The sequence below is a fragment of the Callionymus lyra genome, chromosome 7 (genome assembly GCF_982586985.1).
Source record: "Callionymus lyra chromosome 7, fCalLyr1.hap1.1, whole genome shotgun sequence".
NCBI classification, from domain to species: Eukaryota; Metazoa; Chordata; class Actinopteri; order Syngnathiformes; family Callionymidae; genus Callionymus; species Callionymus lyra.
The window spans coordinates 14,176,549-14,202,834 of record NC_141824.1 but is presented as its reverse complement, the minus strand read 5'-3'; the positions used below and the strand labels follow the sequence as shown (position 1 = coordinate 14,202,834).

At 35.9% G+C, this 26,286-nt stretch overlaps 4 protein-coding genes across 6 annotated transcripts; 3 read left to right on the top strand and 1 right to left on the bottom strand.

Moving 5' to 3' along the window:
• The first annotated feature begins 1,166 nt into the window (after positions 1–1,166).
• LOC148075130 (tRNA-splicing ligase complex subunit FAM98B) lies at positions 1,167–6,188 on the top strand. Its single transcript, XM_087795672.1, has 8 exons — positions 1,167–1,271; positions 1,533–1,639; positions 1,766–1,888; positions 2,752–2,978; positions 3,039–3,110; positions 3,872–3,988; positions 5,426–5,572; positions 5,639–6,188. Exons 1-8 carry the CDS (start codon positions 1,225–1,227, stop codon positions 5,792–5,794), a joined length of 996 nt encoding a protein of 331 aa, XP_087651798.1. The 5' UTR covers positions 1,167–1,224; the 3' UTR covers positions 5,795–6,188.
• A 1,603-nt stretch (positions 6,189–7,791) lies between these two features.
• On the top strand, positions 7,792–10,084 carry LOC148075129 (coiled-coil domain-containing protein 195-like). The gene is made up of 3 exons (XM_087794895.1): positions 7,792–8,056; positions 9,034–9,235; positions 9,967–10,084. Exons 1-3 carry the CDS (start codon positions 7,792–7,794, stop codon positions 10,082–10,084), a joined length of 585 nt encoding a protein of 194 aa, XP_087651021.1.
• Positions 10,085–11,674: 1,590 nt separating this feature from the next.
• Positions 11,675–17,040, bottom strand: cep57 (centrosomal protein 57). Of its 2 annotated transcripts, none has more exons than XM_087796083.1 (11): positions 16,875–17,040; positions 16,438–16,591; positions 14,978–15,154; positions 14,801–14,907; positions 14,610–14,732; positions 13,729–13,806; positions 13,539–13,622; positions 13,391–13,471; positions 13,103–13,323; positions 12,894–13,038; positions 11,675–12,101 (listed from the first exon to the last, which is right to left on the bottom strand). In XM_087796083.1, the coding sequence occupies exons 1-11, from the start codon at positions 16,920–16,922 to the stop codon at positions 11,916–11,918; spliced, it is 1,404 nt and encodes a 467-aa protein (XP_087652209.1). In that variant the 5' UTR covers positions 16,923–17,040; the 3' UTR covers positions 11,675–11,915. The 2 variants fall into 2 exon arrangements, 1 of the variants encoding a protein (XP_087652209.1); XR_015711869.1 differs by having other exon boundaries at positions 11,977–12,101; positions 12,894–13,031.
• A 264-nt stretch (positions 17,041–17,304) lies between these two features.
• Positions 17,305–25,911, top strand: mre11a (MRE11 homolog A, double strand break repair nuclease). 2 transcript variants are annotated; one of them, XM_087796201.1, is made up of 20 exons: positions 17,305–17,346; positions 17,605–17,640; positions 17,900–18,032; positions 18,107–18,267; positions 18,344–18,431; positions 18,518–18,659; positions 18,731–18,845; positions 19,813–19,998; positions 20,067–20,238; positions 20,303–20,383; positions 21,115–21,241; positions 21,317–21,417; positions 21,946–22,116; positions 22,178–22,237; positions 22,305–22,479; positions 23,260–23,346; positions 23,814–23,875; positions 23,938–23,999; positions 24,076–24,157; positions 25,580–25,911. In XM_087796201.1, the coding sequence occupies exons 2-20, from the start codon at positions 17,621–17,623 to the stop codon at positions 25,619–25,621; spliced, it is 2,067 nt and encodes a 688-aa protein (XP_087652327.1). In that variant the 5' UTR covers positions 17,305–17,346; positions 17,605–17,620; the 3' UTR covers positions 25,622–25,911. The 2 variants fall into 2 exon arrangements, with proteins under 2 accessions (XP_087652327.1, XP_087652328.1); XM_087796202.1 differs by lacking the exons at positions 17,305–17,346; positions 17,605–17,640 and having other exon boundaries at positions 17,907–18,032; positions 18,111–18,267.
• The last annotated feature ends 375 nt before the right edge of the window (positions 25,912–26,286 follow it).

Below are 26,286 nucleotides of genomic sequence, written 5' to 3'. Positions count from 1 at the left end.
CTGTTGTCTTTGTCTGGGAGTGTGCCAGAGGTCAGGGGTCAACCTCTAGAAAATGTTGAAGAGTCAGGGGAATAAAGAGGCGAGCATCCTGACGCACATCGCACCTTTTGTTGGCGACACATTGCAGCTTGAGCACATGCGGCAGCAGGCCTGGAATCACTGTACACGACTCAGCAGGTCCACCATTGTCTCTATTGTTGATGTCACTTTATAATCTGCTACTGTGTCTCGAGACATACGTCAACACTGTGGACACAAATGTTTAATTAGGCATGAAGTTTTCTATGTCAGAGGAGGAAGTGACAAAAGACGTCTTGAAGATCTTCATCCTCTTCATCATCTTCATCGTGCCTGCCTGGATCTTCTTGAGCGATGTTGACGTCATCTCATGTTCTTTCTCAGCTGTGTGCAGAGGAGGCAACAACTGAGGGGAGAATGACTGACGTCCTGTGCTGATGTCAACCATAACAAAGATATGAGCACAAAACAAAATGTTCGACAAATGTGTGATGCTTTGATCAAAAACAAATATGAGGAATAGTTATTTAAATTCTTAATAATAATCATTTTTGATTATGATCATTGAAGTAAGTGCTTCTTGTGTTTTAACATGTTTCTCTCTTTTGATTCTTTCATTTCGTTCAGTTTGGTCCTTCATAAATACATAATGAGGCATAAAATCAATATATATTTGTGACTTCTATTAAGTAAGTAAGTAAGTAAGTAATTTTATTTGTATAGCGCTTTTCCCGACCAGGGTCACAAAGCGCTTAAATAATCAAAACAATATTCAATAAAGTATATACTTTAAACGGCAAGATAAAACTGATAACACAACAGGAGTTCCAGGAAATCAAGGAAAAGCCTGAACAAATAAAAAGTCTTAAGATGTTTCTTAAAGGAGTCAGCAGACTCCATCAATATTAGGAGAGACATTTGACTTAAAAAACAGCAATAATATGACGTGAAGACGAGAAAAAAAGGTAAACCCTATAAAGATTACCTAAATTGGAATTAATGTTTCCTTTTGTTTAGGACTTTTTATGGTTGTTAAACAAAGATTCAATCAGATTTTGAAAAAAAACAACCTTTTTTCCGCATCATTGCACTCTTGTCCAGCTGGGGGCAGTGTGACTGTCAAGGACAATAAATAAATAGAAGAAGAAGCCACTTGTAAACAGTACGCGGAAGTAACTCACAGACTTATGTTTTTACGCTAACAAAATGGACAATCGAAATAAAGTTACTATTTTAGCCATTAAATCATTAGGGTAAGTGACTTTAAATGCCCTGAAAATATATATATTATTATTTTATATTACACTTCTTCAATTACATTTACTTTCGCGAACTAAACTATATCAGTAAATACTATTCTTGAAGTTTTATGGTCATTTGTATATATATGTTGTGTTTCAACACGAAATTTCACCTCGCAATTACGTACCACATTTTATTTTATAGTATTCACTAGTTTAATTTGCAGAAAATGATCCAAGTGCATTTATTGTTGAACCACTTTTGTATCATAGGTATCCAGATGGTCGCTGCGTGTCCAGGTGTGAGTGTGACGAACTTCCGTGTCCTCTGCTCACCTGGCTGATGTTACAGCTGAAGACTTTCTGCCCGGAACTTAACGGTAAACAATGAAAAGTCATAATATATATATATATATATATATATATATATATAATTTTATTAAACGTCAAATATATATATTTAAAATCAAATGCATTAAAAATATTAATTGAAATGACTGTTTCAGACTCTGGGATCGGGGATGTGTTGCTGGTGAAAGAGCTGAGAGAACTTCTCTCGGCTTTGAAATCTCCCTTCAGTTCTGAAACCACGGAGACTTTGGACCCGCCGGTGCTGAACAGTATCACAGGTACAGATGATGAAAACAATTTCCATTTGTGTGTGTCGTGAGCTTCTGTGTCGCTTGAAGCAGGTACACGAGCTCTTTGATGAATGTTGGAGGGTGGAGCAGGATCACCGGTGTTGGAACAAATAGTTCTTTTACGTCTTGTTATAAACGGAGGAGCTGCAGTTCAGTCGAGCTTTCAACTGCCTTTGTTGAACCTAAAGTATATCAGTGGCATCAGACTGTTAAATTGAATTACATGTAACATTTAATAGGTTAAAACCTTTCATTTCTTTATTAAAATATTGTTTTTTAAAGAATTTAACAGGGTTTCTTTTAATACTTTAATTAAATAATTTCTTTATTAAAATATTTAATTTATTATATTTATTTAATTAATTTAAACTTAAAAACGTTTTATTTACACACATCAATATAAACATTTTAGTATTATAGTGTAACCAGAAGAGTACAGAGCTACTTGGTCGAACCTTCAGCCAATCAGGCGACACGCGGATAGTCATGTGACAACAGAGAAGCGCACAATCAATCTTTAAATACAGATTTAATTCAATTATTATTCAATTAAAAATCAATTCAATATAGAATTAATTCAATTAAATAAAAACTAATTCAACCTTTCAATATAAATTATTGAATTAAATGATTCTACTTAAAAACAATTAAAAAAATAAATCAAAGTTTCAACATCTGACATGTTTAGTTAATATTCTGATGTCACTGATCTGACTCTTAAACATGTTGCTCATCTGTCTTCAAAAACTGTTTGATTGACAGGCGTCAACAAACGAGTCTGATCATGCATAACACATGTTAAAAGTGCTCATTATGTTTTGACAACAAATACATGTTTGAATCTCCTTCAGAGTTCCTGGTGTCAGAACTACAAGCAGCACTGATGTTGAAGCACAGAGAAGTGAACCCTGAAGGTACTAGAGACGACGAGGTCAAAGAGCAGCGTCTGGAAGATGAAAACACACTCGACTCCCCCATCGATCCCAGGAAGAAGGACGAAATACAAGCGGAATGGATTCTGCTGCTGCGAGCTCTCGACATGGACGCCGGCACCGCGGTCTCGGACGTGCAGCGGGAGGTGAGTCCGACCGATTGGGAAGCGAAGTCTGGATGGTGACGTTTGTGTTTTTCGTTTCAGGTGCAGTCGAGAGCTGTGAGTGGAAACATCAGTGAGCCTCTGTTGAAACATGAGCTCAGCGCTGCACAGTGGGTAGGTTGGTTTTGGAGCCTCTGCTGCCACCTGCTGGCCCATCCTGCTCATTTCAGTTGGAATATTGAAGTTTTACACGGTCATGTACAAAATCAAAACGTGCTTGATGATGAAATGTTGAATTTGTTTTTAAGTAAATTTAATTTAAGATGGCTAAACATATATATATTAATATATAATTCTACTTCTACTGCTAATTCTACTTCTACTACTTCTACTTCTAATTATTATTCTAATTCTACTGCTAATTCTACTTCTACTACTACTTCTACTTCTACTGCTAATTCTACTGCAAGTTCTGCTTCCTCTACTACTAATTCTACTGCAAATTCTACTTCTACTACTTCAAATTCTACTTCTACTACTAATTCTACTACCACCTCTGCTGTTTATTCTTCTTGTACTTGTACTTGTACTACTTATGCTGCTAATTCTACTTCTACTTTTACTTCTGCTACTTCTACAACTACTTCTACTGCTGATTCTACTTCTACTACTAAATTGAATTTTAGAAGGCTATGAATTAAATTAAAAAACACAACAAAAACATTCAACCTTTAAATATAGAAAATATTTAATTAAATTATTCAACTTAACTTTTATTAGAGGAATTGTTGAATTAAATCACTTTAGAAATCAATTAATGCATGATTTAAAATAAAAAAAAGAAGAAAGAAATTCAAAGTTCAGTCAATTACTCAATACTGTGTCATCAAAATACTTCCATAGCTCTACTGACATTGTTTCTCTCTGTGGTTCAGATGCAGCTGGTGAAGTTGAATGAAGTCTTGAAAGACGACTACAGTTGTCGTCAGCAAATGACGCTCAAACGCTTTCAGGTCACACTTGAGTCGTTTGCATGGGGCGAGAAGCAGAAGGTATGAATCATGTTAACATAGACATACCTGCTGGATCTAATGTTGTTTTTGAAATGTTTAAATTTACATGAACGTTTTACTATACAAAGACCTAATCTAGAGGCTCAGTCAAGTTATTGTGTTGATCATTGTATTATAGCTTTGTAAACTAACTTTCCTTTAACTTATCCAGATAAGATCGTATTGTTTTCACAACTTTCATTGTGTGATTGCTGAATGCTACTACTACTACTACTACTACTTCTACTGCTAATTGTACTTCTACTTCTACTGCTAATTCTACTTATACTGCTAATTCTAATTCTAATTCTACTACCACTTCTACTGCTAATTGTACTTCTACTTCTACTGCTAATTCTACTTCTACTGCTAATTCTAATTCTAATTCTACTACCACTTCTACTCCTTATTCTAATTATACTACCACGTCTTCTTCTACTGCTAATTCTACTTCTACTTTTAGTACTTCTACTACTACTACTACTACTAATTCTACTACTTCTACTGCTAATTGTACTACTTCTACTTCTACTTTTACGTCTGCTTCTACTACTACTACTACAAATTATTCTACGTCTACTACTACTTCTACTGCTGATTCTACTTCTACTACTACTTCTACTAATACTAATACTAATTCTACTACTACTTCTACTGCTAATTCTACTTCTACATCTACTTCTAATACTACTTATTCTATTTCCACTACTCATTCTTCTACTACTACATCTACTACTAATAGTACTAATTCTACTATTTCTGCTACTTCGACTACTAATTATTCTACTTCTTCTAGTACTACTTCTACCACTTATTCTACTAATTCTATTTCTACTTTTACTTACTCTACTAATTCAACTACTACTAATTATAATACTTCTATTACTTGTACTACTACTTGTACTTAGACTACTACTAATTCTTCTACTACTACTTGTACTTCGACTACTACTAATTCTACTTCTACTACTACTACTACTACTACTATTACTTCTACTTCTATTACTAATTATATTACTTCTATTCTTATTATTCTACTTCTACTCTAATTCTACTACTTCTACTTCTACTACTAATTCTTCTTCTGATTTTATTACTAACTCTACTTCTGATTTTACTACTAACTCTACTTTTACCTTTACTACTAAGTCTACTACTGCTTCTACTTCTTCTATTACTATTTCTACTGCTTCTATTTTAACTTTTTCCTTTTTTCTTCTTTTTTTTTCTTACCTTTTTTCAGTTCATTTCAACTTTTTCACATCCGTCTTTTTCCTTTATGTGAACATTTCCATTTTTTCCACTCATTTTAACTTTGAATACTAGTAAAATGATTTCAAATAGTACAGATTGTGAATAATAATTCCTCTAGTTTTATTTGAGTATCTGATCAACATGAATGTGAATCAACCTAATGGTTGAGTTGTGATCCTGCAGGAGCGTCGTGCAGCTCTGGCTTCGGTCCCACATCTGGCCTCCATCGCCGGAGTCTCCCGAGTGTCTCTGCCTCGAGTGCTGGCGGCCCGAGAAGATCAGTCCTGGATTCAACCCATCAGGCCCGGAAAAAGCACCGCCGTCTACAAGGTAATCTCCGTCACTTTAACAACATATTCACATATATACGCATTCACTGGTCCAACCCTGTCGTAGAAACTGATGGGTCAGGTGCCGGACCGAGGCGGACGACCCGGGGAACTCGAGGCTCCCATGCCGAGGTGGCAGGACAACCGAGCGGCCAGGTCGGGTCGCGGAGGCGGACGGCAACAGTGGCCCAAACACGACAAGAAGAAAAGAGGGGGAAAATGATCTTTTCCCTGTAAATTTCAACATTATTATGTTTAAGTTCTAATTGATCCAAAAGTGGAATTTTCCTATGACGTGCATTTATATTTTTAAGTACAAATTGAAATATATATTTTACTTCATCCTCCTTTTTCAACCATGCACTCATTTGATTTATATTTTGGAAATATAAGGTAAATTATTTTTTCAGAAAATATTTGTTGATGCACTTGCTAAATAAAACAAAATGAATAAAAATAAATAAAATAAAAATGATTCTTATCACGATATAATAGTCTTTGAATGTGAGAAACACGTCTCTTATATTTGCTTTGTGAAAACTTCCGAGGTGAGATTATGAATCGCTACAATATTGTCGATATTTAAAATATATTATAGACTATTATAGAAAAACTCATCTGCTTCTCTTGTCCGGTGTTTCCCTCCATCTCTTCCCTTCTTCTCTGCTCCTTTATCTATGAAGCAGACGTTTGGATGATTCCGTTTATCTCTGGAACGACAGACTTTCTCTAGTGAGTCTTAAGATGTGTCAGTTGTTGCTGCTTAAACCATATTAGACCTAAAAGTGTTTTATTCTTTTAAATCAACCATTTGATTGACTTTCACTCAACAATCTTTACCCTTTTTATTGACTTAAATCACATATTCTTTACAAAACTAGAAAGTTTTACAAGAAAATATCTTGCTAATATTTTGTCCTACATAGAAAACGTTGTATTTTTGATTAACTTTAATCATTATTATTTAATGTTCATCTGTTGGTTTTTATACTTCTAGACGGTTTAGAAATGTTCTCGTCTGGACCAGCAACAGGCGCTGAGGTCGAAAGTATTTTAATTTAAATGACTGATAAACTAAAGCGATTTTCTAAACATGGGAAGGGAGAAAAATCTAAACGTTTAATAAAAAAAAAAGAAAATATTCAACCCCAATAAAAAAAATGTATTCAAGCTTAAAATAAACAACATTTCAATAAAAAAAACCTGTGAAGAAAAGAAAAACTCTTGTAAAAAGAAAAAAACTAAATTTTATTTAGAAAATATTAGATTTCTAAAATGTAACTGTTAAAAAGCAACAACACATTCAACAGCACAACACAAGCACATTCAAAAAAAGATTAAAAAAGATTAAAATAAAAAACAGTTATAGGTTTGTCTGTTTGTTTCAAAGTATTTTGATTTAAATGACTGATAAACCAAAGTGATTTTCTACACCTGAAAACTTGTAAAACAAAAATATCCCTACAAAACAACATTTTAATAAAAAGCTCAAAGTCTAATTATTTATAATGTAATTTTTCTCCACCTGTGAAGAGAAAAGAAAACTATTGTAAAAAAGAATATTTCATGTATGAAATATTGGATTTTTCTTATTCAATTGTATATTAACACAAAACATTTAATTTTTATATATATTTAAAGTTTAAGCTGTTCTTTCTTCTTTGTTTTTTTCTTTAACGGTTTCAAATGTTATTTCCATGACAGCAACAGGCGCTGAATTATTTTAAATTAAATTATGTGAAATAAAAGTGATTTTTTTTCTGGAAAAGGGAGAAAAATGAATATTTCTACTCTTTAGTAACTGAATAATTATTTATTTTAATGATATAATCTGTGGTTTCATCTCAATATAACTCAACCTGGTGAATCAAAAAGTTAATTTCAGTGAAGGTTCAAAATGGCGGCTGTATCATGGAGGTTTGTGGTTAATTGATGACGAAACTTAATTTGGAAAAAATGGATCCCCTGAAAGGGAATGTGAACTTTAGGTCTACAAAGGTGAGCTGAGGTGGATTTGTGTGCACAGTCCACTTCCGAGCCCTGAAACTGGACTCCAGGCCCGATGAATAAGTGATGGCCTGAGAGCTGCAGGCGATCACCGGAGCCCGTCAGGTGTATAAGTGATGACAGGAGCCACAATTTCCTTTAGATCCAGACTGAGATTGAGCCTCACACGGAGCAGGAGAACATCTTCATCATCATCATCATCATCATCACGGGATGATCAGACCGCAGCAGCAGGCGCCGGCCGTGTTCGGGAAGCCCTGGTTCTGGCACCGCAGCAGCATCAGCATGGACGGAACCCGCAGCCTGGCCCGGGTCATCCTGGAGATGAGCGGCGAGATCCACAAGCTGGAGGCGGAGAACCGGCAGCTGAAGGGAGATTATGGAGAAGATTCTTTTCATCGAGCGGCGGAGCAGGAGAGTTTAACCATCAACCTCAGGAGGAATGTTTCTGCACCGGTGCTGGAGAACAAGTACACAGGTAGAACCTTCATGTTACTCTCTTGGAGGAACACGTTCATACCAGTGGACGTGATTTTAATGTGTTCCTTGAAATATATATAATATATATATGTATATATGTGTTTTCCTTTATCATATATACGACACATTTATGCCAGTGGAATGTTTATTTTCATGTGTTCCTTAAAAACAAATTCTATACCAAAAATATTTGTACATTTAGGTTTCAAAGTTTCTATATTTACATCATATTTGAGTGTGTGTGTGTGTATATATGTATATATGTTTATATATATATATATATATATATATGTTTATATATATATATATATATATATTTGTATTGTGTACAAATTGATTTGTTTAAACCTGGTAATTATTGTACAACACAGAAATATATGTAAATGTATTTATCAATATCGAGTCCTATTATTGTATTTATGTATATTTTCAAATGTATATAAACAAAATTATTTTTGATGTTTAATTTTTTTTATAAAACAGATGGATGGATGGATGGATGGATGGATGGATGGATGAATAAATGGATGGATGGATGGATGGATGGATGGATGGATGGATGGATGAGTAAATAGATAGATAGCATAAGGAATGAATGAGTCCCTGAGTCTATTAGTGTTGGATCATGGGAGGAGAGGACACATAAAATGTGTTTGTAGTATCTTGACATACTTTTGTTTTCACATATATTTAAGAATATTTATTCTTGCAATATTAATTTTGCATTTGTATTTAAAAAAAAAAAATTCTATATGTTTACACATCTGTATAGATATTTCAGACCCGAAAAATACCACTAGTTTTCAATTTTTCCTTATATTAACATTTTTTTTTCATTTATTAGACATAATATATATTTAAAAGTGAAGACATTTTTATCATAAAAAAACACTTTACACAACATGACCTACTATCTCTAGCTGTCGTTGTTTTTTAAGGTAATTTACAAATAAATAATTATAATTATATTTCCAGAAAACACAGTCATGACCGTGCGGAGATATTCCATCAGCTCGAATGTCTCCGGAGTGACCCTGAGAGATGGGAGGTCGGACGGGGGTCGCAGGGGTGAGTCAGGATGGGGGAGATTACAAGAAGAAGTTCATCTCAACACACGCAGAGCAGACGTCGGGACGTCGAACAGACATTCTCTGCAGGAATATGTTCACAAAACAAGGTATGAAAAGATAGCGTTTTATTTTAAATTAACTTTTCCGTGTGTGAGCTGATGAATGAACCTCCTTTTTGAAAACTATGAAAACTATTTCAGTTCCTTTAGACTTTTCAATGTTGATAGTTTATAGAATGTCGTGTTTTTAAGTATGAATTATATAAAATAATATAATTAAATAATTTGTGCATTAAAAGGTTGAATTTGCGTTTTTGAATCATTTAATTTAATATTCTCTATATTAAAAGATTATATATATATATATATATATATATATATATATATATATGCTGTGTATATATATAGTGGTAGTGGTATTTTTCGGATCTGAAATATCTATACACATGTGTAAAAATATATAATTATTTAAAAAAAAAAAAAATACAAATAGAAAATGATTTGTGTTGTTTTATTAAAAAAAAACTAATGTTCAGTAATCTTATTTTAATTATTCAAAAATACTTTTGTCTAATTTCCATATAAGTCAATTTGTAGCCCTTTTAATTCAATATTTGGTATTACTGTATTATTCTGGCAGACAGAACCAAATAAGTACCGAGCTGCCCAATCGTGTGTTTTTTACTCGTCACGTGATCGTCTGTGTGTCGCATGATTGGCTGAAAGTTGAAATTCGATTATTGAATTAATAAAAAAATAAAAAAAAGAGTCTGTTTGTAATGTTTTTATGAAAAGTATTTTTCGATTGATTGGTTGATCGATTTATTCCGGTTGTTCAGGTCAAAAGCCAAGACCGTCACCTTCTTACTTCCTGTCGATGACATCTACACCAGCAGGCCAGTTCTACCCCAACGAGAACGAGACATTCCTCAGCTGGAGTCCATCACTGAGAACTGATGTTGGACGGCTGTGGGTCCAGCTGTGAGTCCAGTTGTGGGTCCAGTTGTGGGTCCAGCTGTGGGTCCAGCTGTGGGTCCAGCTGTGGGTCCAGCTGTGGGTCCAGCTGTGGGTCCAGTTGTGGGTCCAGTAGTGGGTCAGTGCTGTGAGATCCTGGAGACCATCTCCATCACACCTGCCCACACAAACAAAAGCCTCTGGTTTCAGGTGTAGTTTTCATCCTGCTGACCCGCGTGGATCGGATGTCCAGACTCTTCTCTGAACCCTCTTCTCAAGCGATACACACATAAATCAAGGTGACAACCTTTTGTTGTGACCACAGGCCACGTTAACTTGTCATCGATTTAGACGTCAGGTCATGTGTGTGCGTTTGAGTCATGCTAGTGATGATATTTCAGTACTAAACTACAGTATTTATGCTTTAACATCCGTGTTAAATGACCTGCTTGGTTTTCTTCTTTATGGAAGTGTATCGTCACCGAAATACTTGATTATGTGTTTCACTGTCGTCACATGATCATCCATGCCTCGCATGATTGGTTGGAATAACTGGTGGCATTTAATATTGAATTTTAAAGGCTACAAATTAAAAAATATTTAAATTAATGAACATTAATTTTCGAATTATGGGAATAAGAATAACAAACTACTACATGTAAAAAATAAAATGAATCTCTATTTTTGAAAAATAAAAATAAAAGGAATTAGATTATTCTAAAAGGAAACAAAATGTCAACATATATACACATTATTGAATTCCATTATGTAATACAGACAACTTTAACCTTCAATATATAAATGTTTGATAACATTTAACAACATAAAATCTTTTTTTGTAAAGTAACTTTTGTTTTGATTTACAAATATTTTCTGATTAAAGCTACTTTTTTTTTTTGAATGAAGCAACTTTTTTAAATTGATAATATTTTTTGATTTAAACAACTTCTGTTTTGATTGAATGTACTTTTTTGGATTGAAGCAATGCTTTAACCCTTGGGTTGAAAACAAATGTGTTTGTGGTATCCCTTGTGTTGTCTCTGGGTCAACTTTGATCTAAATGTTTTAAAAATTAACTGATAATACAAATTTTGCTTCAAGACTGGGTGTGTGCAATATAGTCAACGAAACTGACTTTATAGGTGTTAAAATACAATAAACTGTATTGTTTTGTTGCTGAAAAATTATTTTTTATATACTTTTATTGTCACAATAGGTTGTTTGAGTTAAAGCTTGTCTCTTTATTTCTATATATTTTTTCATATCATGTTTTCAAATGTTTTGTTATGTTTGATAATAGTTCTCTTGACATTAAAAACGTCTTTTTTAATTATTATCTTTATACATTTACTTAAATCTGTTTTGACTTTTGATTACAAGAACGTTCTTTACTGGACAATGTCATTCATTATTATAAGATTTTTTCATTAAATTATATTTCATGTAACGCCTTTTTGTTCCCTTGACTTTCACAAGGGGAAACTCAATTTAAAGTGTACAGTTTAAATCAATCTATTTTAATAAAATCATTCTGTTACAAACTTCATGAGTTAATGGTTTTGATTTCAAACTGTGGAAAATGCAAAGACAATGTAAGAAAGTAAGATTTATTGGTCGGAAAAGTAAATTCTAAACATGATCAGAGATTTAAACCAGAAAAAAATATATATAATGTAAACAGAAAATACAATAACGCAGTTTCTATACAAGTTTGTTGTGACAATGACGCCCCCTGCTGTTTGAAAACAAAAATGAAGGAGGCTTATGTTGTTGCAGATCAATTAGGTTAAAAGTCAAAGTTCAAGGGCACGAGCTCCATCGTAACACGTGATGTTCACGTCCGTAAAGACGTCTGTAGAATCCTCAAGTCTCTCAGCAGCAGCAAGTTTTTCTTGCTTCTTTCTCCAGGTCGAGCTTTTGTGGCTCCTGGTGAGCGCCCCCTACAGGACACAGAGGTAGATGCTCTCATCTCAGTTCTGCAGCCTTTTCTAGAGTCCATCTCCTTTCTCAGTTTCTTCAGCTGCAAGACAACAATATCAGTGTTAAAGCGCCACCTAGTGGGAAAATATAACAGCTGCGAGGAGGAATTTAATTTCTTAATGTTGAGATTATCTTCACACGTTTAAACACTTTTTGTTTATTGATATGTTTTTTTATTGAAACAATTCTGGCCTTGATTGAAAATATGTTTTAAATTGAACTTTTTTATTTTTGGAATGAATAAATTATGTTGATAAAAATAGATATTTATTGAAGTAACTCTTTTTTTTTTATTTAAGATTTATGTTTTTTTTATTGAAGAATCTTGCTTGAATAGAAAACATGTATTTATTTATTTAAGCAACTTCTGTTTTGATTAAATCATTTTTCTGCAGAAAACTTTTTCTGGATTGAAAATATTTGTTTATTTGTATTTTCTTTTCTACTGCAGGTCTGATGTTGTTTTTGATTAATAATATTTATTTCGATGGAAGCTATTCTTTTTATTTAAGTATCTTTTTTTTACTACTATTCTTTGTTCTGATTGAAGCAATATTTTCTTTGATCAAACTTTCTTTTTATTGAAGACATCTTTTTGGATACAATATATATTTTTTTGCGATTGAAGCAACTTTTGTTTTTATTGAAAATATTCTGATTTAAGTAACGTTTTTCGATAGTTATAGATAATTTATTTTTTACTGAAGCATTTTTTATTGAAGACACTTTTTGCCTTTTTATTGAAGTTATTAATAATGTTTTTTAAGTCGAATAAAAAAACATAACATATTATTCATTGTTTCTGAGGCTGAAGTGATGCAGATGATCTTACGTGTCTCTTGTGTTTGTACAGTTTACTGATCTGTTCTCCTTTCTGGTCCATCTTCAGCTGCAGCGCCTCCTGCTGGTGATGAAGATCGTTGGTCTCCCGCTGAGACACGCTGACCTGCAGCTGCTTCTCCAGCTCCTGCTGCTCTCTACATCACAGCCATCGTCTTAAAAAAACGTGCAGGAAAGATCGTTGTCTCAAAACCTGCTCACATGCTCATCAGTCGCAGCTCCTCCTGGAGCGCCTGCATCACCCCTGACACCTCCTGCTCCCCGTCAGAAGAAGAAGAAGAGGAGGAGGAGGAGGAGAAGCGACGTTCTTCGTTCACACTGTGCGACAGGACACGTTCGTTGCAGAGGTGAGGCTGGTGTCTCTTCAGCTGGGACAGAACCGACTGGACGTTTGCTGCGACCGAGTGACTGTTTCCCACCGACTGAGGAGAGAAAAATAATTTCACAAGAGAGATGAACGAAGATCCGACGGAACGACCGAATATTCACCTTTCCGGCGATGAAAGGAACATCTCTGAGGCTCAGTCTGTAGTGAGGGCGAACACAGGAAGTCTGTTGCTCCGGAGATTTCTGCGTTGAACAAACATTTTCATCCAGTCACGTCATGATGTTTTTGGAGCCGTGAATAAATGTTCACCTGTCTGGGTGTTTTCTTGACTCGAGGCTGATGAGGCGACTCAGACTTCCGAGGGAGTCGTATCATCTCCAGCCCCGACTGCATCTGCAAGAGAAGAACTTTTCACATCCTCGACTGGAGTCGCACGAGTATCAGGTTCGTGTTCACGTGTCTTCTTTTAGATTTAGTCGTGAAAATATAGCACATTTACCTCTTTAGTTTTGTCCAGAACCATCTTCCTCTGATGCTCCTCCTCCTGCAGCCTCAGCTCCAGAGCACGAATCTTCATCTACACACATACACAAAACAACAAACATGAACACACACAAACAAACAAACATAGAAACAAACCGACAAAGGAACAAAAAAAAAACTACTACAACTAAGAACCAAACCAACACAAAAAACAACAACAAACAAACCAACCACAGTTGGAAATATAAACAAAAAAGGTGACAAACAAAGTCAGCAAACCGACAAAAGAAGGGACAAACAAACAAACCAACACAAAAGAAATCTACAAACAAACCAACCAACGGTTGGAAATATAAAAAAGGAACAATCCCACAAAAAAGTCAACAAACCGACAATAGAAGGGACAAACAAACAAACAAACAAACCAACAAAGGAAAATCTAGTAGAAAAAAAAATCACCAAACAGATGAACGAACAAACAAGAAACACATGGAAAAGTAAACAAAAAAGGAACAAACAAACAATGTCAAAAAACAGACAAACAAAGGGACAAACAAACCAACAAAGGAACAAAAGTAAAAACCCAAACCAACAAAAACACAGCAAAAATCAAGCAAAAGCAAAAATCAACAAATACAAAAACAATCAAATAAACAAATAAGTAAATGGACAAAAAATGTAAAAAAGAACAAACAAACAAAAACAGAAAACACATAGATAAACGTAAAAATCTAAAAAAAAAGCCTAAAAGAACAACAAGCAAACAAACAAATAAACAAAAAACACAAACACATATATGAAAAAAAACACAAATGCGCACACACATACACAAATAAACTCATATTTTATATGTTAGAGTTATTTTGTAATGACCAGCGACTGTAACAACACATCCACCTCTGCCTGGCTCTGGGTCTGCGTCAGCTTCAGGTACTCCTTCTCCAGTCGCTCCAGCTTCTCCAAGTGAACCTGCTCCGGTACCGACTCCAGTCGCCCGCGGGCAGACGTCGCCATGGAAACCTGTGTAAGGCCCAACAAGGGAAGAAAGTTAAAAAACAGAGTAAAAAATAAATAAGTTTATCCCTGACCTGCTGATCATCTGACTTCATGTTGAGCAGAAGTCTCCTCATGTTCTCCAGCTGTCGCTCCAGCCTCACACAGCGAGACTCTGCGGCTGCCAGGTCCGTCATCAACTCTACAAATAACAAAACAAGGTGAACGCATGGATTTAAATACAAACACCAACTATTACTTTCGATCGTCACCTTTGTTGGGATCAGCCTGAGCGTCTCTGTGAGTCCAGGCAAGGGTTTGTTTGGGACTCTGGGTTTGTTTGTGAGACGAGTCCAGCTTCAACGATCGCAGCTGAGAGTCGCTCTTGACTCTCTCAGACTCCAGCCTCGTGATCTTCTCCTGCAGGTTCCTCAGCGCAGACAGGATCGCTGGGAAACACAACAAATAGATGATGCTTTAAATGTAACAAAATGTAAAGTTTAAATGTAAACGTGGCCTTTCATTTAACACATCCATGAACCTCTGAGGTTTTTCCCTTGAAGTATCACCTAACAATTTTGACCCGCTCTAGTAGAAGAACTCACATTTCTCCGATCCTTAAAACTCTTCACTGGCTTTCAGTTTCTTTCAGGATCAACTTTAAAATCTGGTTCTTACTTTCACAACTATTCATGGTCAGACCTTCCATCAGTGATCCAGACTTACACCCCAGCTCTGGCTCTGAGGTCTGTGGATCAGAATCTACTGATGGTTCCTGAACACGCTTGAGGACCAGAGGAGAAAAATCCTTCCAGGCTGTTGCTCCTAAGCTTTGGAACGATCTTCCTCTCTCTTTGCGCTTGATGATCTAATGACTCCTTCAAAAAACATCTTAGGACCTTTTTATTTGTGCAGGTTTTTCCCTGTTTTTTTGAGAGTCCTGTGCTTGTCTCCCTGTTATCTTGAATTTTTAAAGTATATATTTTATTGGGTATTGTTTTGATTGTTTAAGCGCTTTGTGACCCTGGTCTGGAAAAGCGTTCATTTTTTAAAAATTATTTCTATAATGAAAGGTTGAATTAGTTTTTTTTATTGAATAATTGAATTCCATAATCTTTATATAAAAAGTATTTTATTTTTCAATAATTTAATTTAAAAATTCGAATTTTCTAATATTATTTATATTTGTACACATAGAGTTTGATATTCTTATTATCCAATAATTCAAACATAACTATTTTAAACTATATCTTTTTATTTTTAGCCTTTTAAATTCAATATTTAAAAGTGTTACCAGACCAAAACGTACCAAGCTACTTAATGGATCAGTTGCAGGATCTTTTGTGTGTCTGAGAGACCGATAACTAATATATTTTTTAATTATTAGTTTAAGAATAACTAAATATATATACATTTTAATTAAAATATTGTTAAATAAATTACTTTTTTCAATAAAGAAAGTATTCAATAAAACAAATTAAATGGAATTTTCCCATTAAATTATTTAGACAAATAAAATAATTAAATGCTTATATATTTTGTATTTCTTTATTAATACAATATTTAATGACACTGATTTCCTTAAATATATAAGTAACAACCATGTTTCCAACCAGTTTGATTTACGGTGTAAAAGTGAAGGAATAGAAGCTCAAGTGAACGAGTAACCATAGCGACGGGCTTGTGTTACACCTGCGGTAACCATGGAGCCCAGAAAACACACAGATCTCACCTGCGCTGCTGGACTCAGGGCAGCATTTGACAGGTGACGGTGGCCGAAAGGTGACACGTGTGTTGACGAAAGGAGGATGAGAAGGATATTCTTTAAAGGAGGGAAGAGACAACGTGTCGGACACAGCAGCTCCACTCGGTGTCGGACGAGGCTCCTGCAGGACACATGCAGAATAATAATCGTGTGTGCAAAGCATGAACTTGATCAATAATAATAAAAATAAATATATGATCTTTCCTGTGCAACCATCAGATAATAATCGAATGTCTTGTTTTCTGCTAGATCAGCATCTTTATGTAGTTGTAGCCACGACTGCCAAGTTCGTAATCGATCACAAAAAATAATATTTAAACATGTTTAATGTTTCGACGAACTCAAATTAATGTTAAATGTTAGTTTAAATGAGTGTTTTTTGAAAAGAGGAAACGTCAAAGTACCTTTCTTCGTGTAGCATCAGCCGCAGATGTTTTTGACAGCCTTTCCATCGTAAAAACTCGAGATCGATCCCAAATAAAAGCAAAAAGCTACTTTTATCTAAACTAAAAGTTTCAACTAAAGTGTCCACGATCTGTTTCCATCATAGACAACATGTCAAAAGACAATTATTGACACACAGATACGTTTTTTTTTTTCTAAACTGAAATGTTTTCTCCATCCGGTCAGCGCGCCTCCTCAAGAAGAGGCTGGCGTGAGTGTTAAACAGCTTAGGTGAGTCAATAGGTCGTCCCCCGGTGAACAAAACCAACGCACGACGTCGGCTTGCCGGAAATGTATTCTTTCTCAAAGGGAACACAACGGCTTCGTAACGGGTTTGAACTACAATACCCAACGTGCTTTGTGCTGGGAGGAGCTCGCAAGACTTGCCGGGAATTCTTCTGGCGAGTTTCACTTCAGTGTACCATCCTCCTGGTAAGGATAGCATGTTTTAAAATATCAATAACATCGCGTCAGAGATGCATACTAACACAATATTGCATTTTTATATCCAGTTGCATGTTTTTGTATCACAAACATAATAATCTTTACCCACATTAGCTTGTAGCAACACGTTTTTGTTTACTATTCCTTGTTGTTTATACTGTCACATATACACGTGCAGAGAGCTTAAATATAATTTGCGATATAAAGATATAAAGATAAGTTCTAAAAACTTCCGCTTTCTTACAGCTGACCAAAGTTCATCATGTCTTCAGGAAACACACTGTAAGTCAATATTTGTGTTACCTTACTTTCAAATAAACCTTAATAACGTTACTTTAGTTTGTTAATTTCTACTTCTTTGCCTATATATATATATATATACATATATATATATATATATGTATATATATATATGCAATGCATGTTGTGTACTTTTGTGTTTGTAATACACCTGTATAATGTAAGCAAATCTATCTATTGTTAATATGATTTAGTTACCCGTGTGTTTTGTGAAGTATGTGAACGTGTTTTTGATCTTCAGGGACGACGAGGACACTTTTAAGATCCTCATTGCCACGGACATTCATCTCGGGTACCTCGAGAAAGACGCCATCCGTGGCAACGACTCTTACAATGCGTTCGAGGAGATCCTGAAGTACGCCCAGACACATGAGGTACAGTTGATGTTCGTCATCTCTATCCAGGTTAGTGGTTTCCCGGGTTCTGTTCATGCGTTCTGTGTGTACAGGTAGATCTGATCCTTCTCGGAGGAGATCTGTTCCACGAGAACAAACCCACCCGCCGATGCCTCCACACCTGCATCACCATGATGCGGAAATACTGCATGGGAGATTCACCCATTACGTTCAATATACTCAGTGACCAGACCGTGAACTTCAACACCACCCAGTCAGTCTCTCCGGATCCATAACATCTCTCACTGTTTAACTTAAACTTCATTTGAAATGATGTTGTGTTCTTCCAGGTTTCCATGGGTTAACTACCAGGACCAAAACCTCAATATATCTATTCCTGTGTTTAGCATTCATGGTAACCATGACGACCCAACTGGGGTAAATCTCTTGATAATTTGCTGTATTTAATAAACATTGTGACAATGTAGAAGCAAAACAAATCCATTTTATTTACTCTTTTCTAGGCAGAAGGTTTGTGTGCGTTGGATCTCCTTAGTGCCTCCGGTCTGGTCAACCACTTTGGTCACTCTCATTCCGTGGAGAAGATCGAGATAAGTCCAGTTCTTCTGCAGAAGGGCAGCACCAAACTGGCCTTGTACGGTCTCGGTAAGTCCGTCATCATGTTTTAAAAAATGTTTAGAGAGAATCCATCGTTATATCCTGCGTTTGTTTCGCAGGTTCTATCCCTGATGAACGGCTTTACAGAATGTTTGTCAACAACCAGGTGACGATGCTGCGACCCAAGGAAGACCAGGACGAGTGGTTCAATCTCTTTACCATCCACCAGAACAGGTCTGTCAAACAGGGGCTTAAATAAGGAAGTGTATAAGTGTCACCAGGAACAAACTTTGATTCATTTTTTTTTTTATTGAAATATTGTCGTTTTTTTCAGCATTTCATAATTATTATTTTTTTTAATTTCAATAATTTATGAACTGAAAGGTCAGATTTGTTTCTACAAAATTTCTTAATTTTATTTGAATCATTTAATTGAATTTTTTAAAAATATTTTTCAATTAAAAAACATATATATATATCTATATATATATAGATATATATATTTATACAATATTTTAATTCAACTACTTAGAACCAGACAATAGCAAAAGAGCACCAATCTACTTGATCAAACTTTCAGCCAATCATACGACGTGCAGTTGATCACATGACGTTTTAAAATGACACGATCAAGTAGACCAGTTCTCTTTTTAGTCTTGTTCTATATTTTAGATTTATAAAATGCGTTATTGTAATTAGAATATCAAACTTTATGAATACAAAAAAATAAACATTAATTCAAACTTTAAATATGTATATATTATTAAATGATACAAATCTAGTATTTTACTTATTTCTACTCCTTTTCAGAATTACAGGGTTTTGTTATGTGTTTTTATTCTGCTTCTTTGTTTAATTGGTGTTTTGTTATTTTATATGTACAAATAATTTACCCAATTTTTGTTTAATAAAATTCAAAGTTCATTCATTCAAAAATCTATCTTTTAATATATACAAGTTATTCAATTTAGTAATTAGTAAAAAAAACAAACTCAATATTTAACTATAGATATTATTGAGTTTAATTATTAAAAAAACAACACTTAAATACAAATTAGAATAGTTAAATATAACCATTTAATATTCTGATGGCACTGATTAACTTCAGTAGTTGTATAGCAAGAAGTCTTGACAGTTTATATTTGTTAAAAAGGTAATTTTGACCAAATTCACTAAACTTGTTTTAACTGATCTTCACCAGAAGCAAACACGGTCCCACAAACTACATCCCCGAGCAGTTCCTGGATGAGTTCCTGGACCTGGTCGTGTGGGGTCACGAGCACGAGTGTTTGATCGCACCGACCAGAAATGAGCAGCAGCTCTTCTATGTCACTCAGCCCGGCAGCTCCGTCGCCACCTCTCTGTCTCCCGGAGAGGCCGCCAAGAAGTACCGGACATTAGAATCCTTCTCGAGGAACGTGAGATATCATAGCGATCTGTGTGGTCTGTCTCCAGGCACGTGGGGCTGCTGAGAGTCAAAGGTCGCAAAATGAACCTTCAAAAGCTCCCGCTGAACACGGTGCGTCAGTTCTTCATCGAGGACGTGGTTCTGTCCGACTACCAGGATCTCTTCTCGCCGGAAATGCCGAACGTGACGAAGAAAGTGGAAAGTTTCTGCCACGCGAAGGTAATGGAAAACGATCCGTCGAATCAAAGCGCATTTTATTTCAGAGTCGCCGTCGTCTCCGCAGGTCGATGAGATGCTGCAGGAAGCGGAGAGAGAACGACTGGGTTGTCCACTCACGCCGGAGAAACCTCTGATCCGCCTCCGAGTAAGATGCTCTGAATCATACTTTCTTTATTATGATGAGAAGAAGAGCGAGGACTTATGTATCAGTGCCATCATTAAATAATAATATTGAATTTAACGTTTAAAGTGTTGTTAGTTGGATTTAAAAATATACATTATTATCATTTTTTTGATTTATTTATTTCAAAACTGTTTATATTGAAAGTTAGAATTGTTTTAAAAAATAACATTATTTAAAAAAAGGTATATTTTCAAAATGAATAAATTCTTTTTTACACTTTGCTATTTTAATTTGATCGTATACTTGTACCATGATCGTCTCGTTTTGCATGGATGCCTTATTTTTTTTTAATTGAATTTAAAAGGCTACGAATAAAAAAAACTAATCATTTAATAGGTGTATTTTTGAAGTATTGGAAAAGAATATCAAACATTATGTGTAAAAAAAAAAAAAAAACACATTCATTTTCACTCATTTCAATTAACCTATTTAAAAAATATTCAATTAATTTAAATGGTAGGAAACAAATTTGAATAAATGATGCAATTAAAACAAATTCAACCTCTAAATATAGAAATTATTGAATGAATATATTTAAAAATGATAATTAAATGTCCAAAAACCTTTCAAAATAAAATAGTTTCTAAATGTAAAATGTTAAACTCAACTATTCAATAATCTGACGGCACTGATGTACTTCCATAGATGTCATAGTTTGCGTACAAAAAGGAAATGCATCTAAAAATGTTCAGGTGGACTACAGCGGAGGATTCGACACGTTCAACACTTCCCGCTTCAGTCAGAAGTTCGTGGACCGTGTAGCGAACCCGAAGGACTTGATTCACTTCCTCAGGACTCGAGAGCAAAAGGTCGATAAAGGTTTGTGGAAAGTCGCAGTTATTTGACTCTGTTTAACAAGTTTTTTTTTTAATTAATCTTGTGGTTTTGTTGAAGATGAAGTGAACGTGGATTATAGCAAGTTGGTGAAAACCTCGGCAGTGGAGGGGCTGCGAGTGGAGGACATGGTGAAGAAGTACTTTGAGGCGGCTGAACAGGTCATTTTCTACTCATGTTTTGATGTGTGGAACTATGGAAGTATATCATGGAAGTATTTAACATTTCAAAAATTTGAAACTTTGAATTATACTCTTAAAATGTTTGTTTTTTTGTAATAATATAATTTAACGATCTATAGATTAAACAATTTAGTTCAGTTTATTTTTAATAATTGATTTAAAAATTAAAATATAATTTTTTTTCCACATATTTTGAAATTCTAATTTCATAAACTAAATTTTAATTTGAAAATTCACATTTTTTCATTTGTTTTCATGTACGAAAAAAATAAAAATAATTAATTTTATTCAATAATTCAATAAAAACAAATTCAACCAACAATTAAATTATTCTAAAAATAATGAAATTCGTTAAAACCCTACATAAAAAAAAAAGTTTCAGAATTTGAAACGTTAAATTAAGGCAATCAATATTATGATGGCAATGATTTACTATTATCTTATTTTCTACAACGATCAAAAAACAGACATTTTGTGTTTCCTTCAATGATCTTTATGTCCCTGTAGAAAGTCCAGCTGTCCCTGCTGACGGAGCACGGGATGGGAAAGGCCATCCAGGAGTTTGTAGACAAGGATGAGAAAGATGCCATTGAACAGTTGATCAACTATCAACTGGAGAAAACACAGCGCCACCTGCAGACCAGAGCTGTTCTCACAGAGCAAGAGATTGACTCTGAGGTGAGGCTGGAATCTGTACACTATAGCAATTTATTTAAAATTATATACTATATATTTACAGGTGAAAAAACTCAAAGACTCCAAGAAGAACACGGCGGAAGAAGAGGATGAAATCAAAGAGGTTTGTTTTCGATCAATGTCGTTCTAATCTTTATTGAAATGTGATCCTCATTCTCCTGCATGTCCAGGTGATCAACAGAGCCAAAGCTCAGAGGTCACAGCGAGGCGACGACTCTGCAGACATGGACTTGTCCGATGAGCCGAAGAACGTCGCGGAGGATTCGGACGAGGGTCCCTCGTATGCTCCGCCCACGAGAGCGAGAGGAAGAGGAAGCCGAGGCCGAGGACGAGGGCGAGGGAGAGGTGGGAGGAAGAGAGAAAACTTTGGGTGAAGGTGACCCGGAGGCCTGAAAACAAGTGTGTTTGTGGTATCCCTTGTGTTGTCTCTGGTTCAATGTGAATGACCTCCACCACTGCATATGTATTTATTGAAACCAGGGAGGTTGTTGACCTTTACCCAGAGACAACACAACGGATACCACAAACACATTTGTTTTCTGGCCTCCTGGTCACCTTGACCCAGAGATGACACTATGAATACCACAAACATTTGTTTTCGGGCCTCTGGGTCAATTTGACCCAGAGATAACACTAGGGATACCACAAACACATTTTGCTCAGCCCTCCGGGTCACTTTGACCCAGAGATTACACAAGGGATAGCACAAACAAATTTGTTTTTGGGCCTCCAGGTCACCTTGACCCTCAAAGAAAATAGATGCCACTAACACATTTGTTTTCGGGCCTTCGGGTCACTTTGATCCAGAGATAACACAAGGGAAACCACAAACACATCAGTTTTTGGACCTCCGGGTCACCCTGATCCTAAGATGAAAAAAAGGGATACCACTAACACATTTGTTTTCGGGCCTCTGGGTCACTTTACCCAGAGATAACACAAGGGATACCACAAACGCATTTGTGCTCGGGCCTCCGGGTCACTTTGACCCTGAGATAACACAAGGGATACCACAAACACATTGGTTTTCGGGCCTCCGGGTCACCTTGATCCAGATATGACACTAGGGCTAGGATGGAAAAAGGGTTAAGACTCTGTTTAACTCTTTTCTTTCACTATTTTAAGGAGCTTCCACATCAGAAGCAAAACCCTCCGGTCGAGGAAGAACCTCAAAAGCAGCGTCTGCAACTCAAAGTAGGAGCATCATGCAAGGTAACATATATTTATATCTTTATATCAAACAAATACACAGTTTTCTTCCTTACTTTTTGTAAATATTCTAAATTCAAATCGGTTTCTTGCAACCAAGTATTAGTATTGGTTCATTTTTTCAAAGACATTGACCTTCAGACAAACAATAACTAAATGGAGAAAAAATAAAATTAATAGAATAAATATATATTAAAAAAACACAATTATGAAGGAGGTACTAGGGATGGGCTGATGAAGCTTCATGAAGCAGTGTCATGTTGTTCAGAGGTCAGTAGGTGGCGCCATCAGTTTAAAAATGACTTTTCATAAGAACAGTTGTTCAAAACAAAAGAAAAATACTGCAGAGACCGCCATCTAGTGGAAAAAAAATTACACTGCTTCATGAATATATATATAATCTTAACATAACATAACAAATAGTACAATTTATTTTCATTTATTGTTATATGTTTTTTGTGTCTTTGCAGCATTTCAAGCTCCGTCACAAACGTCCGCTCGACCCGCAGCAAAGTCCCGGGCGGATGAGGAGGTATTATCGACTGATATTTCAACCTTTGTAATCGTTTCCTCACCTTCGTGTCTGTCTCTCAGTTCAACATCGACGACTCTGACGACGACTTCCCCGTGATGACGTCAACCAGGAAACCCCAGAAGTACGAAAATATTCCATCCTCTTATCTTGAAGATGGATCTGTCGACTTGAAACTTTCTGTTTTTCGTTCAAAACAGATCAACGCCGTTGTCGTCGTTCTCCAGGCAGAGTCAGAGTCAGTCGTCCAGAGGAGTTGAGTTTGAAGACAGTGATGAAGAGGTAACGACTCATGGATTCAATTAAAAACAACATTTTATTTCTTCTGTCAATCAAGGCCGCAACTATTTGATAAACACTATGATGTCATTGCGACGCCTCGACCTTGTGTCAGAATACTTGTAGGAACACGAATGTTGTCGCTCCACAAAAAAGTCCCAGATCTACTTCACTTTTTTACCCAAGTGTGTTTTTTTTTCGTTCTGTGTTTTATAGCAGCACTTATTCCACACATTCATGACTTCTCCTTAATTTATTTTTTAAAATATTAATTAATCTTTAAAACAAATGTGTTTGTGGTATCCCTTGTGTTATCTCAGGGTCAAGATGACCCGAAGGCCCGGAAACAAATGTGCTTATGGTATCCCTTCTGTTGTCTCTGGGTCAAGGTCAACGACCTCCGCCACTGCATATGTATTTATGGAAGCCTGAACACATTGACCCAGAGACAACACAAGAGATACCAAAAACCCATTTGTTTTCGGGCCATTGGGTCACCTTGACCCAGAGACAACACAAGGGATACCACAGACACATTTTTTTTAAGCCTTCGGGTCACCTTGACCCTGAAACAACACAAGGGATACCACAAACACATTTGTTATCGGGCCTTCGGGTCACCTTGACCCTGAAACAACACAAGTGATACCACAAACACATTTGTTTCCAGGCTTCGGGTCACCTTCACCCTGAGTTAACACAAGTTATACCTCAAACACATTTGTTTTCTGCCCTCGGGTCACCTTGTCCCAGAGTTAACACAAGTTATACCACAAACACATTTGTTTTCTGCCCTCGGGTCACCTTGTCCCAGAGATAACACAAGGAATACGACAAACACATTTGTTTTCGGGCCTACAGGTCACTTTCACCCTGAGATTACGCAAGGGATACCACCAACACATTTGTTTTCGGGCCTTCGGGTCACCTTGACCCTGAGCTAACACAAGGGATACCACAAACACATTTGTTTTCAGGCCTTCGGGTCACCTTGACCCTGAGATAACACAAGTTATAGTACAAACACATTTGTTTTTGGTCCTTCGGCTCACCTTGACCATGAAACAACACAAGGGATACCACAAACACATTTGTTTTCAGGCCACCTTGACCCTGAGATAACACAAGTTATAGTACAAACACATTTGTTTTCGGGCCTTGGGCTCACCTTGACCCTGAAAGAACACAAGGGATACCACAAACAACATTTTTCGTGCCTTAGGTTAAAGAAGTCGGGGCTTACTTTCCCTCGTGACCCCGTAATACGTCACAGAGAGGGGGAGGATGAGACGAATGGCTCCGACTCATCAACAGCCAATCATCATATTAGAAACTTGTTTTGTTATCAACCATGAGCTACATTTACTGTATTTATGCATCTTTTTATTCTCTCGTTTCCTAACTTTCCTCTTTCCTCTGATGCAGGAGAACGTGTTCAAGGGCCGCAGCAGTCGTGGGAGGAGATAACTACCACCGTTTGAATGAAGTTCTGCGTTTGTTCTTTTTCTAAAACACACTTTTACTGCAGCTCTAGCTGTTGAGGTGTCGTCAGAGCTGATCTTTCATTATTATGAAGGTAACAGAGGAAAATACTAATTATTGTATGTCTCGTTGAAATACTATCGAAGTACATTGAAGCGTTTCCCAGCGTCATCCGTCGACAACCCAGTGTGTGTCTCTCTCCTTTGTTCCTGTTCAACGCTCTATTGTCCAGAAATAATAAAAAAACCTTTTCATATACTCACCTGGAATCCTGATCTGGTCTCGGAGCCACAATAAATTCATATGTCACAGGAGTCGTTTTTCCTGCCCGTGGCAGCATGAAAGAACACAAAACGACTGACTTATTGTGTTACCAAAAATGTATTTTCTTACAGGTTTACACAAGCTCTCGGTTCTCCAGCTCGCAGGCTTCTCTCTCTATGGCGGCTTTTGAGCCGTCCGTAACATTACGACCACCTGCCAAATATCCGACACTACACTTTATACGAAGACATTTTTTCTGTCTCACACACACATAAAGAAATGTATTGGATGAATAATGATGCAATAAACACAATTTAGGAAAGCATCTATCTGTCTATCAAGTGTGTGTTGTTGAAGATATTCATTCTTTCAATAAAAGTGCATTT

Excerpts from the sequence above, each read along its gene's own strand:
- LOC148075130 (XM_087795672.1), top strand. The coding sequence starts at position 1,225 with ATGGACAATCGAAATAAAGTTACTATTTTAGCCATTAAATCATTAGG. Across the intron at positions 1,640-1,765 it reads TTTCTGCCCGGAACTTAACG|ACTCTGGGATCGGGGATGTG; the intron begins GTAAACAATGAA and ends TGACTGTTTCAG. Across the intron at positions 1,889-2,751 it reads GGTGCTGAACAGTATCACAG|AGTTCCTGGTGTCAGAACTA; the intron begins GTACAGATGATG and ends AATCTCCTTCAG.
- LOC148075129 (XM_087794895.1), top strand. The coding sequence starts at position 7,792 with ATGATCAGACCGCAGCAGCAGGCGCCGGCCGTGTTCGGGAAGCCCTGG. Across the intron at positions 8,057-9,033 it reads GCTGGAGAACAAGTACACAG|AAAACACAGTCATGACCGTG; the intron begins GTAGAACCTTCA and ends TTATATTTCCAG. Across the intron at positions 9,236-9,966 it reads GAATATGTTCACAAAACAAG|GTCAAAAGCCAAGACCGTCA; the intron begins GTATGAAAAGAT and ends CCGGTTGTTCAG.
- cep57 (XM_087796083.1), bottom strand. The coding sequence starts at position 16,922 with ATGGAAAGGCTGTCAAAAACATCTGCGGCTGATGCTACACGAAGAAAG. Across the intron at positions 16,592-16,874 it reads CTGATGCTACACGAAGAAAG|GAGCCTCGTCCGACACCGAG; the intron begins GTACTTTGACGT and ends TGTGTCCTGCAG. Across the intron at positions 13,039-13,102 it reads GAGCTGCGACTGATGAGCAT|AGAGCAGCAGGAGCTGGAGA; the intron begins GTGAGCAGGTTT and ends GCTGTGATGTAG.
- mre11a (XM_087796201.1), top strand. The coding sequence starts at position 17,621 with ATGTCTTCAGGAAACACACT. Across the intron at positions 19,999-20,066 it reads CCCGGAGAGGCCGCCAAGAA|GCACGTGGGGCTGCTGAGAG; the intron begins GTACCGGACATT and ends GTCTGTCTCCAG. Across the intron at positions 22,238-22,304 it reads AAGAGGATGAAATCAAAGAG|GTGATCAACAGAGCCAAAGC; the intron begins GTTTGTTTTCGA and ends CTGCATGTCCAG.